We start from the raw sequence: 13,772 nt of genomic DNA on the forward strand, positions 1-13,772 counted from the left end.
AATTCATTAATTTATAATGTCTGTGTGGGGAGTAAAAGAAAAAATTGTTGCAACACTGCAAGTTTATGACTGTTGGATTCTATTTTATGGCTACAAATTGAATTTAGAAAATGTCTTTTGAGTGATTAGGATTTCTTAATCTGAAGGAAACATTAACATTTCTTCATATGTATATGAGCTGGAAATACACACTCACAGCCCAGAAAGCCAGTTGTATCCTTGGCTGCTTCAAAAGGAGCATGGCCAGCAAGTCGAGGGAGTTCATTCTGTCCAATTTTGCTCTGCTGAAACCCCACCTGGAGTCTTGCATCTAGTTCTGGAGTCTTCAACAGAAAGCAGACAGGGACCTGCTGCAGTGGGTATAAAGCAGGGACACAGAAATGATCATAGGGCTGGAGCATCCCTCCTCTGAGGAAGGGCAGAAAGAGATGGGCTTGCTGAGCCTTGAGAAGAGAGCACTCCAGGGACACCTTACTTTGGCCCTCCAGTACTTGAAGGGAGCCTACAAGAAAGCTGGAAAGGGAGAGACTTTTTACCGATCTCTCCACCACAGCGTAAAGAACAGTGGTTTTGAGGTAAAAGAAGGTAGGTTTGGATTAGACAGGAGGCAGAAATGTTTTATCATGAGGGTGTTAAGACTTGTTGTTCAGGGAGGTTGTGGCTGTTCCATCACTGTAATTGCTGAAGGCCAGGTTGGATGGAGCTTTGAGCAACCTGGTCTAGTGAAGTATGTCCATGCCCAGAACAGGGGAAGAGCACTAATTGATCTTTAAAGGTCTCACCCAACTGAATCAATTCTGTGATTCTCTAATTCATAGAATTCTGTATTTTGCTCCATTATCTGCACAGTAGGCATATGTTATTGTCCAAGTATGTCACAGAAATAAGATAGCCATGGAACACCTCACTGGAAGATCTGTCTCTTTCCATCATATTCCAGTGAGGAGCTCATCGGTCAGAAAGGAAAATCTTTTCTCCAGAAGTTTCTCTCTTAGAGTATATTCTAAAATATGCTCTAGATCTGTTTTCCTGCACCTTTGCTATATGTCTGTGTGCACATCTAGTGCAACTGTAATCTCAAATTAGTTATGGATGAGTTCTTCTAAAGCTATGTTTCACACTTGAAAATGGTTTTGTGAGTTGAGTGAGCAGCACTTCTTAGCAGAGGCATGTACTGTGCTAGAGTGTCAGTTGATGACTTTCATGACTCTGAAGCAAGGGTAGACAATTCAGTCTCTACGCAGTAGAAAACTAACCATATTTACTGGCAAAGGTTCAGGTCTGTTTTTAATCTAAATGGATTCCTTAAATAATTTTTAAATAATTATTAATAATAATAATTAAATAAATTATTATAGGGCTTAAATAATTTTTAAAACATATTGATGGATATTCTTGGCAAGTTTCATAGAAATATAAGTCAGTAGCCTTTACTTTCCCTTGTTGTCCTGTAGTGTGATATATTCAGCTCAAAACAGTTTCTAACATTTCTATCTACTAAAGAGGCAGATCAGGACAGAATTTGACATTTTGGTAGAGCTTTGGTGGAGTTTCAGATCTTCATAAAGTGCATTATTGCTTTTAATGAAAGAGTTTTTCTATGTATGCTCTTTGAAAATATTGTACACTGAAAACTTTCAAGTAGATATTGTGCACTCAGCAATGCTTTTGTGCTGGCTGTCATATTTTCTGTATTGTTGTTCACACTTTAATTCTTTCACACTTTAGATTTCTTGTGTGCAGCATTCTGCACAAAGCATATCTCAGTAAGAAAAAGAAAAATAGTGCATTTTTAATTAAAATGTTCACATAAATTGAGAGGGTAAATTGAAGAGTTGTTCCTGTCATTGGTGTGATTAATCTCACTGAAGACAAGAAAGTGCAAGGAAAGGATTTGTTCTTTGAATTTGAGGAAGATACGTGCCCTAAAACTTTCTTTATCAAACAGATGTTGGATTCAAGAACAAAAAAGTGGGTTTTTAAGAGATCCTTTCTAGTCTGTAGTCCTACCAGTGCCAGGTGTCAACACAGAAACATAGAAGAAACGTTAGAAACAGAGGAAAAATTACCCTGTGATATATGCATCACCAGCAGCTGAGCAAACCTTTGAGGTGTTTCATCTGCACCACTGGGTTTATGAAATTGACAAGTTGTGGGTTTTTTAGTCAGTTGGTCAATGGCATCCAAACATCCTATTGCCTGGAATTCCCAGTTCAGTGTTGTATTGTGTAAAAAGTACTTTCATCTGTTTATTTCACACCTTATTTCAGACCTAATAAATGTTTTTACTGAGTCAGTTACTTTTTATGTTACAGTGCTTGTGTTAAAGTAGTAATTAAATTCCTATTTGCCACCTTCACCACTTCATAATTTTGGAGTGTTTTGCTTCTTCCCATCTGATTGTCTCTTTTTCCAGCTATTCTCTCCTCATAAAGAAGTTACTTTATTCTTCTAATAGCATATCTTGCTTTACTCTGTATCTTGTCCTGTTCTGAAGTATTTTTTGAAGTGTAATCAAGACAATATACATCTTCTAACTTCTCACACAGACACTCTTGAATAACACTGAAATGTTTTGTCATCTTTCAAAATCTTTTTTCCCCTAGCTTCCTATTGATGTTAATATTTTAACTTCACAAATATGATTTCTCAGAAAGCTCTTTTTAAAAATATTCTCTCTGTCTGGAAAAGGAACAGAATTTCAGTGACAGCCAGGTATATTAAGTATGTTTGCTTGGAGATCAGCTTGGATATCTCAAGAAACAGAGCTCAGTACATAGTCTTTTGAACTCTTCAGAGTTTAGGTATATATATTTCCTCAGATTCACCCCTGTCCAGAACAAGGAATTCAAAATCCATTGAAATATAAACAACCAGATTCTGAATGACTTTGTGCTATGACATCTTATGGAATTTGTAAATAGGGCAAATAAAGATGCTAAGTACACTAAATTATCTGGTATTTGAATGTAACCCATCATATCTGATTTTCTGTGTCTGAGACAACACTTCACTCTGAGTACAGCCATGAGAAAGCACATCTCATGTTTTTAGTCACAATTCATCTATTCCACAGTAACAGGATAAACAATTGTAATTTGAATTCCCCATATATATTTCCATTGATATAATGTAATGATGATTGGAATCAATTGTTTCATGTATGTCATTGTAATAGAGTCTCCTCAGAACATCATTTTAACATTAACTATTTTTAAAACAGATGTCTGTGGGTTTATGTGTTTATTTTAATTTAATTTTTGTCAATAGCTGCAAGAAATCATTGTCAGCTATTAACATGCTATTCAATTGACATTCCTCCGGCAGTCATGCTGATAGTAGAACATTCCATTTTCATAAATATGAGGATATCTTGCTAGATATAGGTGAAAGTCTGGTGGATTTGACTGTATATTTAACTATAGGTGATATTTTAATCTGGTAGAAACAGGTTTAGTATTTTTAAAGGCCAAAATATTGAAGTTCCGTAAACTCAAATGGATCAAAGTGATCTTTTAATGGTGCTTATGGTTGTAAATAATTTATTTATATCATATTCACCAGGGCAGACTTTCACTTGTTTAATTGCTTTTTTTAAATGTAGACAGAGTTTCCCATTTCAAGCACCTTTGAGCCTCTTAAAGCACAAAAAGTATTTGCCAACTGAAGCAAGCTAAACAGTGAGCTGTTTAGAGGTGGTTGGGCTGGTGTCACGATACACTAGTACAGACAGGGGTCATGATGGTTTGTTAATTGATCTCAGAGTGGAGAAACAACACAGAGGGGATTTCAATATTAATCAAGACAAATACATCTTTTATTGAATGACCACAGCAAATGTGATAGAGGGATTTAGAAAGGAAAAAAAGAGATGAGAGAGGGAGAGACCGGGGGGAACGGGTGTAGCTACCAATGCAGGGACGAAATCCTTTGATGGTTTGACGCAGGGAGAATTGTTACATCAGTGAGAAACTCAAAGTGCAGGTTAATTTAGAGATCTATTATAATCTTTTGCTGGCGGAGGAAACAGATATTGAAATCATGAAGGGATAACAGATACAATAAAGAATAAGTCTATTGAAATTGCTGAGGGGGAACAGGTATTGAGAACAGATACAGATAGTCCATGTTCTCAGCGGTGAGCGAGACCCACTGTTTTCTTGGTCCAGAGAACACACCTGAGCTCACTTCGCTCAGGCCAGTACCACCCCTTCACCGTGTTAGGATTACAGGGGTCTCAGTCCTTGGGAGGGGGCCTCAGTTTCTATCCATCACAGTGGTTGTGAAGCAGATGAAGGGTTTTCTCTGAGGGACCACCAAAATTACCCCTGAAAGTCATTTGGCCAAGAGGTGGGGAAATTCCTAGGCCATTGTCATGAAACAGGTGCAAGCTCCTTGACAGGCCCTGCTAGAAGCAGTAAACCATGGTGGCACTGTAAACACAGCTGTGAACAATCACTTGGCCGGGCATCCACCTCAACTAGGCCAGAACTCTGAATAGGGTCTTCAGTGGTCCCAGTCTCTGTTCTTGTGACAGTCATGAGGCAAAAATGAGGGAAACTTCAGACTATCTCTTTCAGCTGGAGCACAGGCCCAGCCAGCAGTGGCTGAGGAGCCCTCCTTGGAGAAAGACGTTGGACTGAGATCTGTGAGATGTCTGCTGACATTCCTTCCAATACAAATAATGTCATGATACTTCTAAAGATCATTATTACTAAGAAGTTTAGGTTTTGAACCAATGCCTCAATTTAAAAAATCTATTCTTTAGATAATTTTTAAGTCTTCTTGTAGTATCTTAGTGGAGACAAATAAGGATCTTTGACAAATAATACATTTTTACATACAAAATTGTAAAACATGTATTTTATTTATGGTGTGGAACTGCGTATAGGTACTATGTTTCATTAAGGTAGTAATAAAAAGGAGGGTAAAAACATGCATGTTTAAAGCATCAAAAAGTATTTTTTTCATCTGAAATATAATGCTGGCAGAAATCCGTTATTGACAGTATTTCTTTCTGGTAGTAGCAGAAATACTAAAAATGTCTTTGATTATTTTCATTTTTTAATGTAAAATGCAGTGAAACATGCAAGAGATCATTGTTCAGATTTTAAAAACATGTGAAATCTATTTGAAATGTGTATGCTCTGTAAAAAGAATGGATTGTAGAAGACAGATGCATATTGGACTGTGTGAAAGTGTTCTTGGATGTGTGGCCATGACTCACTACCTAATATGTCTGAAGTGGGTAAGAAGTTTTGAAGGCAGAGATGCTTAGGTTTGGGATGAGGAGCTGAGGTGAAAATAGACAGAATGATAGTAGGAGCAAAAGGACTTTTTACAGGAACCAGTACCTGCTCAAATACCCTTTCTGTTCATGGAAGAGGCATTTTTAGTAGTCCTCTGCTGTCAGCAGAGTAACCCTTACTGTTACAGTGTATTATGGGGCTTTTTAGTTACCTGTTGCAAACATGGTATTTATTAACAGCAATTTTATAAAATGCAAGTACATGGACCTAAGTACAGATCTGACCTTCCTTTCATTGCAGATGGTTCAGCATACTCTCTGTTTGTGCTGTTTTTCACTTACCCTAGAGATTCTTTTAACTTTTGAGCATAAATTGAAATTCATGGTATCTTGCCAGTGTCTTTACTATATTACCATCAGCCATATATTTTAAAGTAATTTGAAGTGAGATCTCTTTAAATTCAAGCTACTCAACTTCAAGTCACAGGAATTATAGGATTAAAGAGTGTTTATGCATTGGCACATTCACTAATCTTCAATAAATTCAGGCTTCAGGCCCCACAAAAGAGTTGTTTTAGCATGAGACATCAAGAAAATGAGTAGTGGTGCACTGTGTGGCCAGTTACAGACTTCATAGTGATGACTGCTTTTTCACATGGTGAGATCCATCCAGTCCTGTCAGTTAAGCTGATGCTGTGTCCACCTGAAAAATCAGGAATTGGTCATGGTTGAAAATCTAGAGATATGAGAAACAATTCAATTCTATAGTTAGTTGCTTCCTTCATGATGTAATCTTAGTTAAACAGAAAATGAGTGCCTCTGAGAAAAGTATATGGGGAGAATATCTTTATGCTTTAAACTAAAGCTGTAATAAAACTCCAGAAACTAAAAACAGGTACTAAGATGCTTATCGCTTAAAGCATCTGTAGCATCGATCACCCCTAATCAGCCTTAACTCAGAGGTTAGAATAGGTACCTGAGCGACTGAAAAGTTGGCACATATCTTTCAGATCAAAAAGACTACTGGATTGTGTCACCACTTGATAATTCTATGCATTCAAGGAGACATTGGGAGCCAGGAATTTGCAGAGATAAATGACCTTTAGGAAGCATCAGCCTAGCGCACTGAGTGCTCCAACTCTTTCATTTGTTGCATTTCTTTTTTTTTTTTTTTTAATCTGAAGTATAATTGATCCCAAGTTACAAAATTGTTATAGTAATTACATCAAGGACTATATCTTCAGTATATACATAGAGAGACATTTTGGGTACCTTTTAGATTTTAAGAAATACCAAATAGTTAAACTTCTGGTTTGTATAATACCTGAATATAAGAAACAGAAGAGTATATGTTTTTATACTCTTAAATTGTAAGAGGGTCTTCATTGCATCTTATTCCTTCATTACATACTTATTCTGCACAGAAATGATTAAGATATAATGTCCTTTCCTGTTTACTAATTTAATTTTCTGCCGTGAGCATTCTATTCCTGGAAGGTTGAAATTCAGCTGCAAAGATAGTGGTACTGTGTAGTACCAGATGCATCAGTTTTGATTGCTCTTTGGCCAAAAACACTAATGTTAGATGGATGACTGCATAGACTAAAGTACCGACTTCTCAAGAGACAGCTACTTTTAGCACTATGAAGTGCTAAAACTGTTCCAATTTCTTTCTCCAGCAACTTTTCCATAAATAAGCATTTATTTTCTAGAATGGAGTCTCTCCTTTCATTTCTCTTGTCTTAGAGTTGCAGTTTATTAGAGTGAAAACTGCTTAGCATGTTATGTCTAAAAAATGGCGTTTATGAAGACAATAGAAGATTATATATGCATGTGTCATTTGTAGATGTACGCATTCCCAATTGCATTCACCCCTTAAATATGCTTTTTACCGTCCTGTTTTTACAGTTTTTACAGTGAAATTCTCCCAGTGGTGGCTTTGGAGAAGCAGTTACTCAGCTCAGAACTGTTTTCTGCTTGCAGGGTCCTTCAGCTTTCCAAAACTAAACTTCAGTATAATGCAAACAAACAAACAAACCAACCACATTTTTAAAAAGCCTACAGCAACAGAACAAAGAAAATCAAAGAACCCACCAAAAATACTAAACTAGCTTTCACATGCATTCCTATCTATGATTCAAAGCTATGGTTTTGGCAAAGAGTGAAACTGAAAAGGCCAGTTTCAATGGGATGGTTAATTTAAATGTTGCATATTTACTGTTGCTTTTAGCATACTTTGAGCTTTGATTAAAGACATAGTTTTGCTGTCCTGTCTCATACTGGTGGGGTGGGACATTCCTTCTACTATATCATTAATGCCTTTATAGCACTCTGGATGTATAATTTAAAGTTTCAGGCTTATTGAAATCCCATTGAAAACAAGGCTAATTCTGGTCTGGTGAGGCTTTTCTCACTTGACCTTTTTCCTATACTGTGGTAGAAGCAATTCACAGCCTATAACTAAGAGTACAGTGCCACACTGCAATGGTTTTACATTTGTGTGGTAATGCTAAGTCATACTTACTTCCCTTACTTGCAGTCACACAATTCCACAGTCCAATCAGTACAGCTGTGTGCATTGCTGTTGTTTGTCCGAGTTAAAAGAATGACCAGGTTTAAGAATCTAAGTAACCTTTTTCATTTTCATTAAGGACTAGTGTACTTTCTGTTGAATTAGACCTGGGAGAAGTGTTTTGCCAGCACTAGCTGGCACTATTTTAATAACGTTCTGATTTTAAAGGTTAGAGGTGTAGAACAGTGTTGGTGACAGACTTTGAGGGTACTAACATGAGCTATATGCTGGAATCCAGCTAAGTTGCCATTTGTGTCTCTGAAAACGCTCTTCTGCTTTTAAAGCCATAAGCAGACTTCTTGGTACTGGCTCAGGAAAACTGTCCTGTAGCCTCAGTCAGACCACTGAATGTTTGAGTACAAAACAAAACCTTTTAAAAATCAGTAGTGTTAAGGTTTTGCTTATCTGGAGACTGCCTTTCACAACAGGTAGTTTTATATGTTTAATCACAAGGAAGTAAATTGAGCTTCTCTTTTACTGACGGCTGAAAGTTGCATTCTTAACTTAGGTGTATCATTTCCATTTGCTTTCTGTTTAGACAAGCAATCTATGAAGTGACCACCAGACCAATCAAATATTCAGCATAGGGCTCACTTGATCGCATGAACTGGATACCACAACAGGTCAGATTTTATATAGCAAGAGACTGTTCCCTGATCCAGCTGAGGAGGGTAACTACAGTGTTCTAGCTTCTGCAGACATGATGTTGTGTTGGAATTAAAGCCTGAACTAAGTTGCTTAGTTGACCAGGTTTTTTCCAGCACTGTGCTAAGGTTTCCCTTTACCTCTTCTAGGAGGAATAAAGGTGCACCAGAACAGTGTCATTGTGATCTCAGTTTAGAGAAAAGGAGACTTTCATCTTTTCATAGTGTAAAATGAATGCATAGTAGATAAAATAAGTTCACAGAATTTATTCACATGAAGTTGTATGAGTTTGTTAATGCACTTTTTCTTTCTTTGCAGGTATTGGCTGACAAACAAGGTGCACATTAAACGACCCAGCACTGGTCTTCTCATGTATACGCTTGCCACCAGATTTTGTGATGAAATTCACCTGTACGGATTTTGGCCATTCCCAAAGGATTTACTTGGAAAACCAGTCAAGTATCACTATTATGATGATCTGAAGTATAGGTACTTTTCTAATGCCAGTCCTCATAGGATGCCATTAGAGTTTAAAACATTGTATGTGTTACATAATAGAGGAGCACTTAAATTAACAACAGGGAAATGCATACAGCAATAAAGCACTAGTATTGTACAATAAATACAGAATACACACCTCATCATAAAGATCATAAAGATGATGTGAAATGGCAATGGGACCACAGTGGGGATTTGTTTCAATACCCACTAGGTCACTGGAAGAATGTGTTATATCAGAAGTACATAATCAGCTATTATACCTGTAAAGTGCTATATAACTAAGCTATCCTGACTGCAAGGGTTCAAGTGCCACTTTCACTAAAAAGAAGGCTTGAATGTATGCTCAGTAGTGTTTACAGGATGCAGTGACACATTCATCATGAATTAAAGAAGAAAAAGAGCCTGCCAATTTGCAGCTGTGGTCAGACAGCCCACACAGGAATACCCAGTGGATGGAATATTTACTTGAGTAAATAAATCAGGCTTTGGGAGAAAATATCATAACGGATTTGAGTAGAGAAAGTGAAGTCTGTAAGATCAAAAAAATCAGTAAATGCCTTCAATCAGAGAACTGTTTCTGATACTGTATTATAACCTCAGCTTTTGTTGCTGTTTTTATTGCTGTTGGTTGGGTTTTGTTTTTAAGTCTTGGAGCCCTTACAAGATTTCAAGGATGTTATGAGTAATTACATTTTTTATCTTATGGAATTGTCTTAAGGAAAAAAGATTAGTAAACATAGGAGGGTGGAGTGGAACATCAAATATTTTACCAAGTGTTATTGTGTTGCATCCTGCTGTCATACAGTCCTCAACATCCCAATTGTTCTTCTAGATACTGTTGTCAGTACCCATTACATGAAATCACACAGATACCATTTTGATCTGACTTACAAGTTTTTCTCTCCTGTACATGTTGGAGGCATTCAAGAGGGTGCCCATGTTTTCAGTGCCAAAGATTACTTTTATACACTTTTTTCCCTTATCTTGGAGAAATGGTGTGGATTTATGTTTCTTTGCTGCTTAAAGGAGCATATTCTTTGTTATTTATATTTTTTAAGCACCTCAAATCAAAGCTTTTTTATAGACTTCACATATAGAATTCTTCAGAAAAATCTGCAGGAGTAAGGAAATTACTTCATGTATTCAAATACCTATGTGTGTGTGTATATATATATATATATGTACATGTATGTATGTATATAGTTTTATTCTTGGTGGAAAGAAAAAGTCTAAAGAAACTCAGGTGACAGTGGAACTAAAGGGAAAAAACACCTAGCCAATTAATGGGAAAATATGTAGATCATACAGTTCTTTTAAACTTCCAATGCTGTTAAATGATCTCTTTATTTAAGATAATTTAGATGTTCTGATGTGTAACTGACTGAAATAACACATTATCTCACAGCTGGTTTTTTGATCATCAGTCTTGTTTATCCAAAAAACCAAGAGTTCTTTCACTTCCTTTTTTCCAAAAAAAGAAAACAAGAAATTACAGGAGTATAGGAGAGGGTGGAGTGTCAGTACAGCATACATTTAGAAACAAAACTTGCTATCCTATCATGTATTTTAGTGCTAAAGGAGCACATAAATAGGTAGCATCATGGTTTCATATCTTTCCTGTTATGCTTGGCTAAGGAGTAGGCCTGCAGGTATAATGTATGGATATTTTCTTGTTATATTTTCAGAGCTACATTAGGTCCTGATCTCCAGATACGATATTCAGCATGTCTACTGAATTTTTAGTTTGAGCAATTTCATATGTTTTACCATTCTCACAGATATTTAGTAGCTGTAAATGCTCTTTATTACCCATTTTCTTAAGTTCATGTATTTATGCATGATTGGAGATCTGTGATTATTGGTAGCTAAATCAGTGCCTTGCAGTCAAATATTACAGAAAGTTGAAAGTCAGTTTTGTTATATGTAAGAGACCATAATATCTTTCCCTATTCACCAGACTCTTGTACTTAGGGCAGTTTACTCTGGCCACATGCTAATGTGCAGTAAGTGGTCCTACCATGAAACTCACTGAAACCAAGGCATCATGAGGAAGTAAAGAGCCATGCAGACTGCAGTGTGTTTAATTTGATGTTTATAAACCAGAGGGTGCTATTTGTTCACTATTGTACACCTTCATTTTAATACAAGGTTATTTCTTCAGTTAAGGGTAAGCATATTCTTGTTTTTGCTGTTAGGGTTTTGCTACTGTTGATCTTCTAAAGCATATTTCATATACATTGACAAAAAAAATATTTCATTGCTATTGAAATAAAGAATTCACAGACTGCCAGTCTCTCAGAAGCTCAGAGAAACATCTGCTCAACTTTATCTTCTGGGAGTGTATTTTCTTCTCTCTAGTGTCAGGCCATTGACAAACCTCATGCTCAAGTAGTCTAAAATGTTAACTGACAGGTGATTTTGTTCACCCGTGGAATGTTTGAGTGTGCCAGTTGGTTATGTGTACCCGTTATGACAGCAAAATGGGTACTCTTGCATTCCTTGTCAGTAAAAAAAATATTTTTGCAAATGAATACATGAAAAGAGTATCATGTAAATAGAAAGATAGGTGAGAAAATTTGCATTTAAAAGACAGCAGAGAAATTAAATCTTGGCCTAAGCCTTGGTTTTGCATGCTTCACATTTGATTTTCTGCAAGTGAAGTTAACTTTAGTACAAAAGCCATGGAGTCCAGATTTTTACCCTATCACTAAATTTCTCTGACTTGGTTTGGCACAAGATGTGACAGTAGTACCTGCTTCAAAGACAACAGAGTTTTCCCATACCTCCTTAAAACTGGGCCTTAACCTCATGTTCTGCAGGCTTTCTACCTTCAGTACTGCACTCTTGGACACTGTGAGCCATAGGATTAGGGCACTCAGTTGTCATCTACACTCATACTTCTCACAGCACTCTCCCCTTAAACCAGCACCTAGGTGTATCTCCTTTCCAAAACCGTGGTACTCCACACCAGTACACCTCTTCTCTCACCTGCCTCACTTTATCCTGAGCTGAGGTGTGATGTACTGAGGGGTGGGTCTCAAACTATTCTCTGAGGTAGTTGTCATCTGACTGTGTTGGTTTTTACGAAAACTAGGGGTCATTTTACGCTTGTTCTTGTATAAGACCTGTGTCCATGTGGAGCCCAAAGATTCTGGGTGGCTTTTTGGTGTGTGGTTTGATGTTTCAAAAACAAATTGTTTTGAGACGGTTTGTGACCACCAGCTACTGTTTGGTCTAAGGTGACCTGAGGTGAGACATGCCCAGGACTTTCCTTGTTCTTTGCATTCTACATCTGGGAAGCTGTAGCAATGGATTCATTGCAGACACCCTTCTTATCTTTCCCTTATACATCCTGGGCTCTTAGAGCATTTCTGTTAAGGCACCCCAGAACCTAAATAGAAAAACAGATTACTTCCCTAAAGGTGACCCAGGACATTGCAGCAAAATCTTAACTGCTCTTTAGAGACATTGAGGTGGAATGGATTTCACTTTGCAGTCCTTTACTGGTTAGCAGTCAACAGCTTAAGCCTTCATAGTTGCCTTGGGTGATTTATGTTGTTTTATCTATATTCACATCTCTGCTGCCAGCAGCACAGAGCAGGTAATCAATTTATATTATAATTACCACTTTTATAATCCAATACTATCAACAACTAAAACAAAGTAGTAGGATAAAAAGAAAGATCCCTCATGTATCTGCCCTGGTGAGGAACAATTGAAATGCCAATCAGTTGTGTTCAGAGTGTTCCTCAAATTTATCCTCTCATCAGTTATATAAGTTTCCTGCTGTAGTTCCTAAATGTACATTAAAAACAAGAACTGGAAACTAAATCAAGAAGCAGACTGCATCTGTTTTTCCAAAGGTTATGGCAGCTTTGCATTAAACAACTTGATTTTGTTCGGATAAATTGATTGTAAATTGTTTGTTAGATACATGTTAATGTTTCTGTGACAGTCCTTCTTATTTCATACAAATAATAAGTAAGTGTTTGATTGTTAACTTTCCAGCTTTGGAACAGTTCTCTTTCACAGCTCTGAGACACTCTCCAGTATAAGATCTACTGAACCTTTCAAATCTGAGTCTGATGTGTAGTAACGACTGTATCATTGTTTGGTTAGACAATATAAGCAACATGTTTGAGGTCAGTACTTTAATTGCAATTTGAAGAAAAACAGGTGCAGGTTCAGTACCTTTTTAAGTGATTGATCTAGCAAAGTGCTAAGCACTCTTTGGAGTGACTTTTCCTGGGAGAAACATGTCCAGGATTTACATGGGGATCTAGATTAACATATTTCGGGATAGAACTCTGAAATTGCACATTATTTATTTTTAAGAGCACTGTTACTTTGTGCAAGGAAAAGCACAATTGTTATAAATGTAGATAAAGGAGAGTACTATTGCTACTGAGTGTATGTCATACAATTTCTGTGGTTTAAAGTATTGATACATATTCTTTCAGAATTGCCATTTATGACACTGTTGGTTCTTATTTCAAGTACAGCTATGGGGATTGTTTCTTATTTGTATAACTGAAAAATAAAAAATTTCCTTTCATGTTTTCTGCTATATTCTGTTTCATATTTCATTGTAACACAGTTATGGTAATTTAATCAATCTTGTGCTAATTGTAAGAATCTGTGGAAGAAGAATGTCTGTTCCTTAAGGTGTCTGATCAGGGACTTTCTCAACACAAAAGGGGATATTAAGAAAAGGAGGAAGCCATAAACAGGAACAGAGAGACAAAAACCTGTCTGACCAATAACAAGGAGGCAGAGATGAGAACTAAAACTGTTGAGCCACACAAA

At 36.8% G+C, this 13,772-nt stretch overlaps 1 protein-coding gene across 2 annotated transcripts in view; it reads left to right on the forward strand.

The window, feature by feature from the left end:
* Positions 1-13,494, forward strand: part of ST8SIA4 (ST8 alpha-N-acetyl-neuraminide alpha-2,8-sialyltransferase 4) — a 56,163-nt gene extending 42,669 nt beyond the window's left edge. For both annotated transcript variants that reach the window (XM_064736394.1, XM_064736395.1), the window contains one exon: positions 8,784-13,494. In XM_064736394.1, coding sequence (XP_064592464.1) covers positions 8,784-9,066 — 283 coding nt within the window. In that variant the 3' untranslated portion in view covers positions 9,067-13,494. The remainder of the gene's footprint in view (positions 1-8,783) is intronic.
* The last annotated feature ends 278 nt before the right edge of the window (positions 13,495-13,772 follow it).

Source organism: Zonotrichia leucophrys, chromosome Z (assembly GCF_028769735.1).
Source record: "Zonotrichia leucophrys gambelii isolate GWCS_2022_RI chromosome Z, RI_Zleu_2.0, whole genome shotgun sequence".
Lineage (NCBI taxonomy): Eukaryota > Metazoa > Chordata > Aves > Passeriformes > Passerellidae > Zonotrichia > Zonotrichia leucophrys.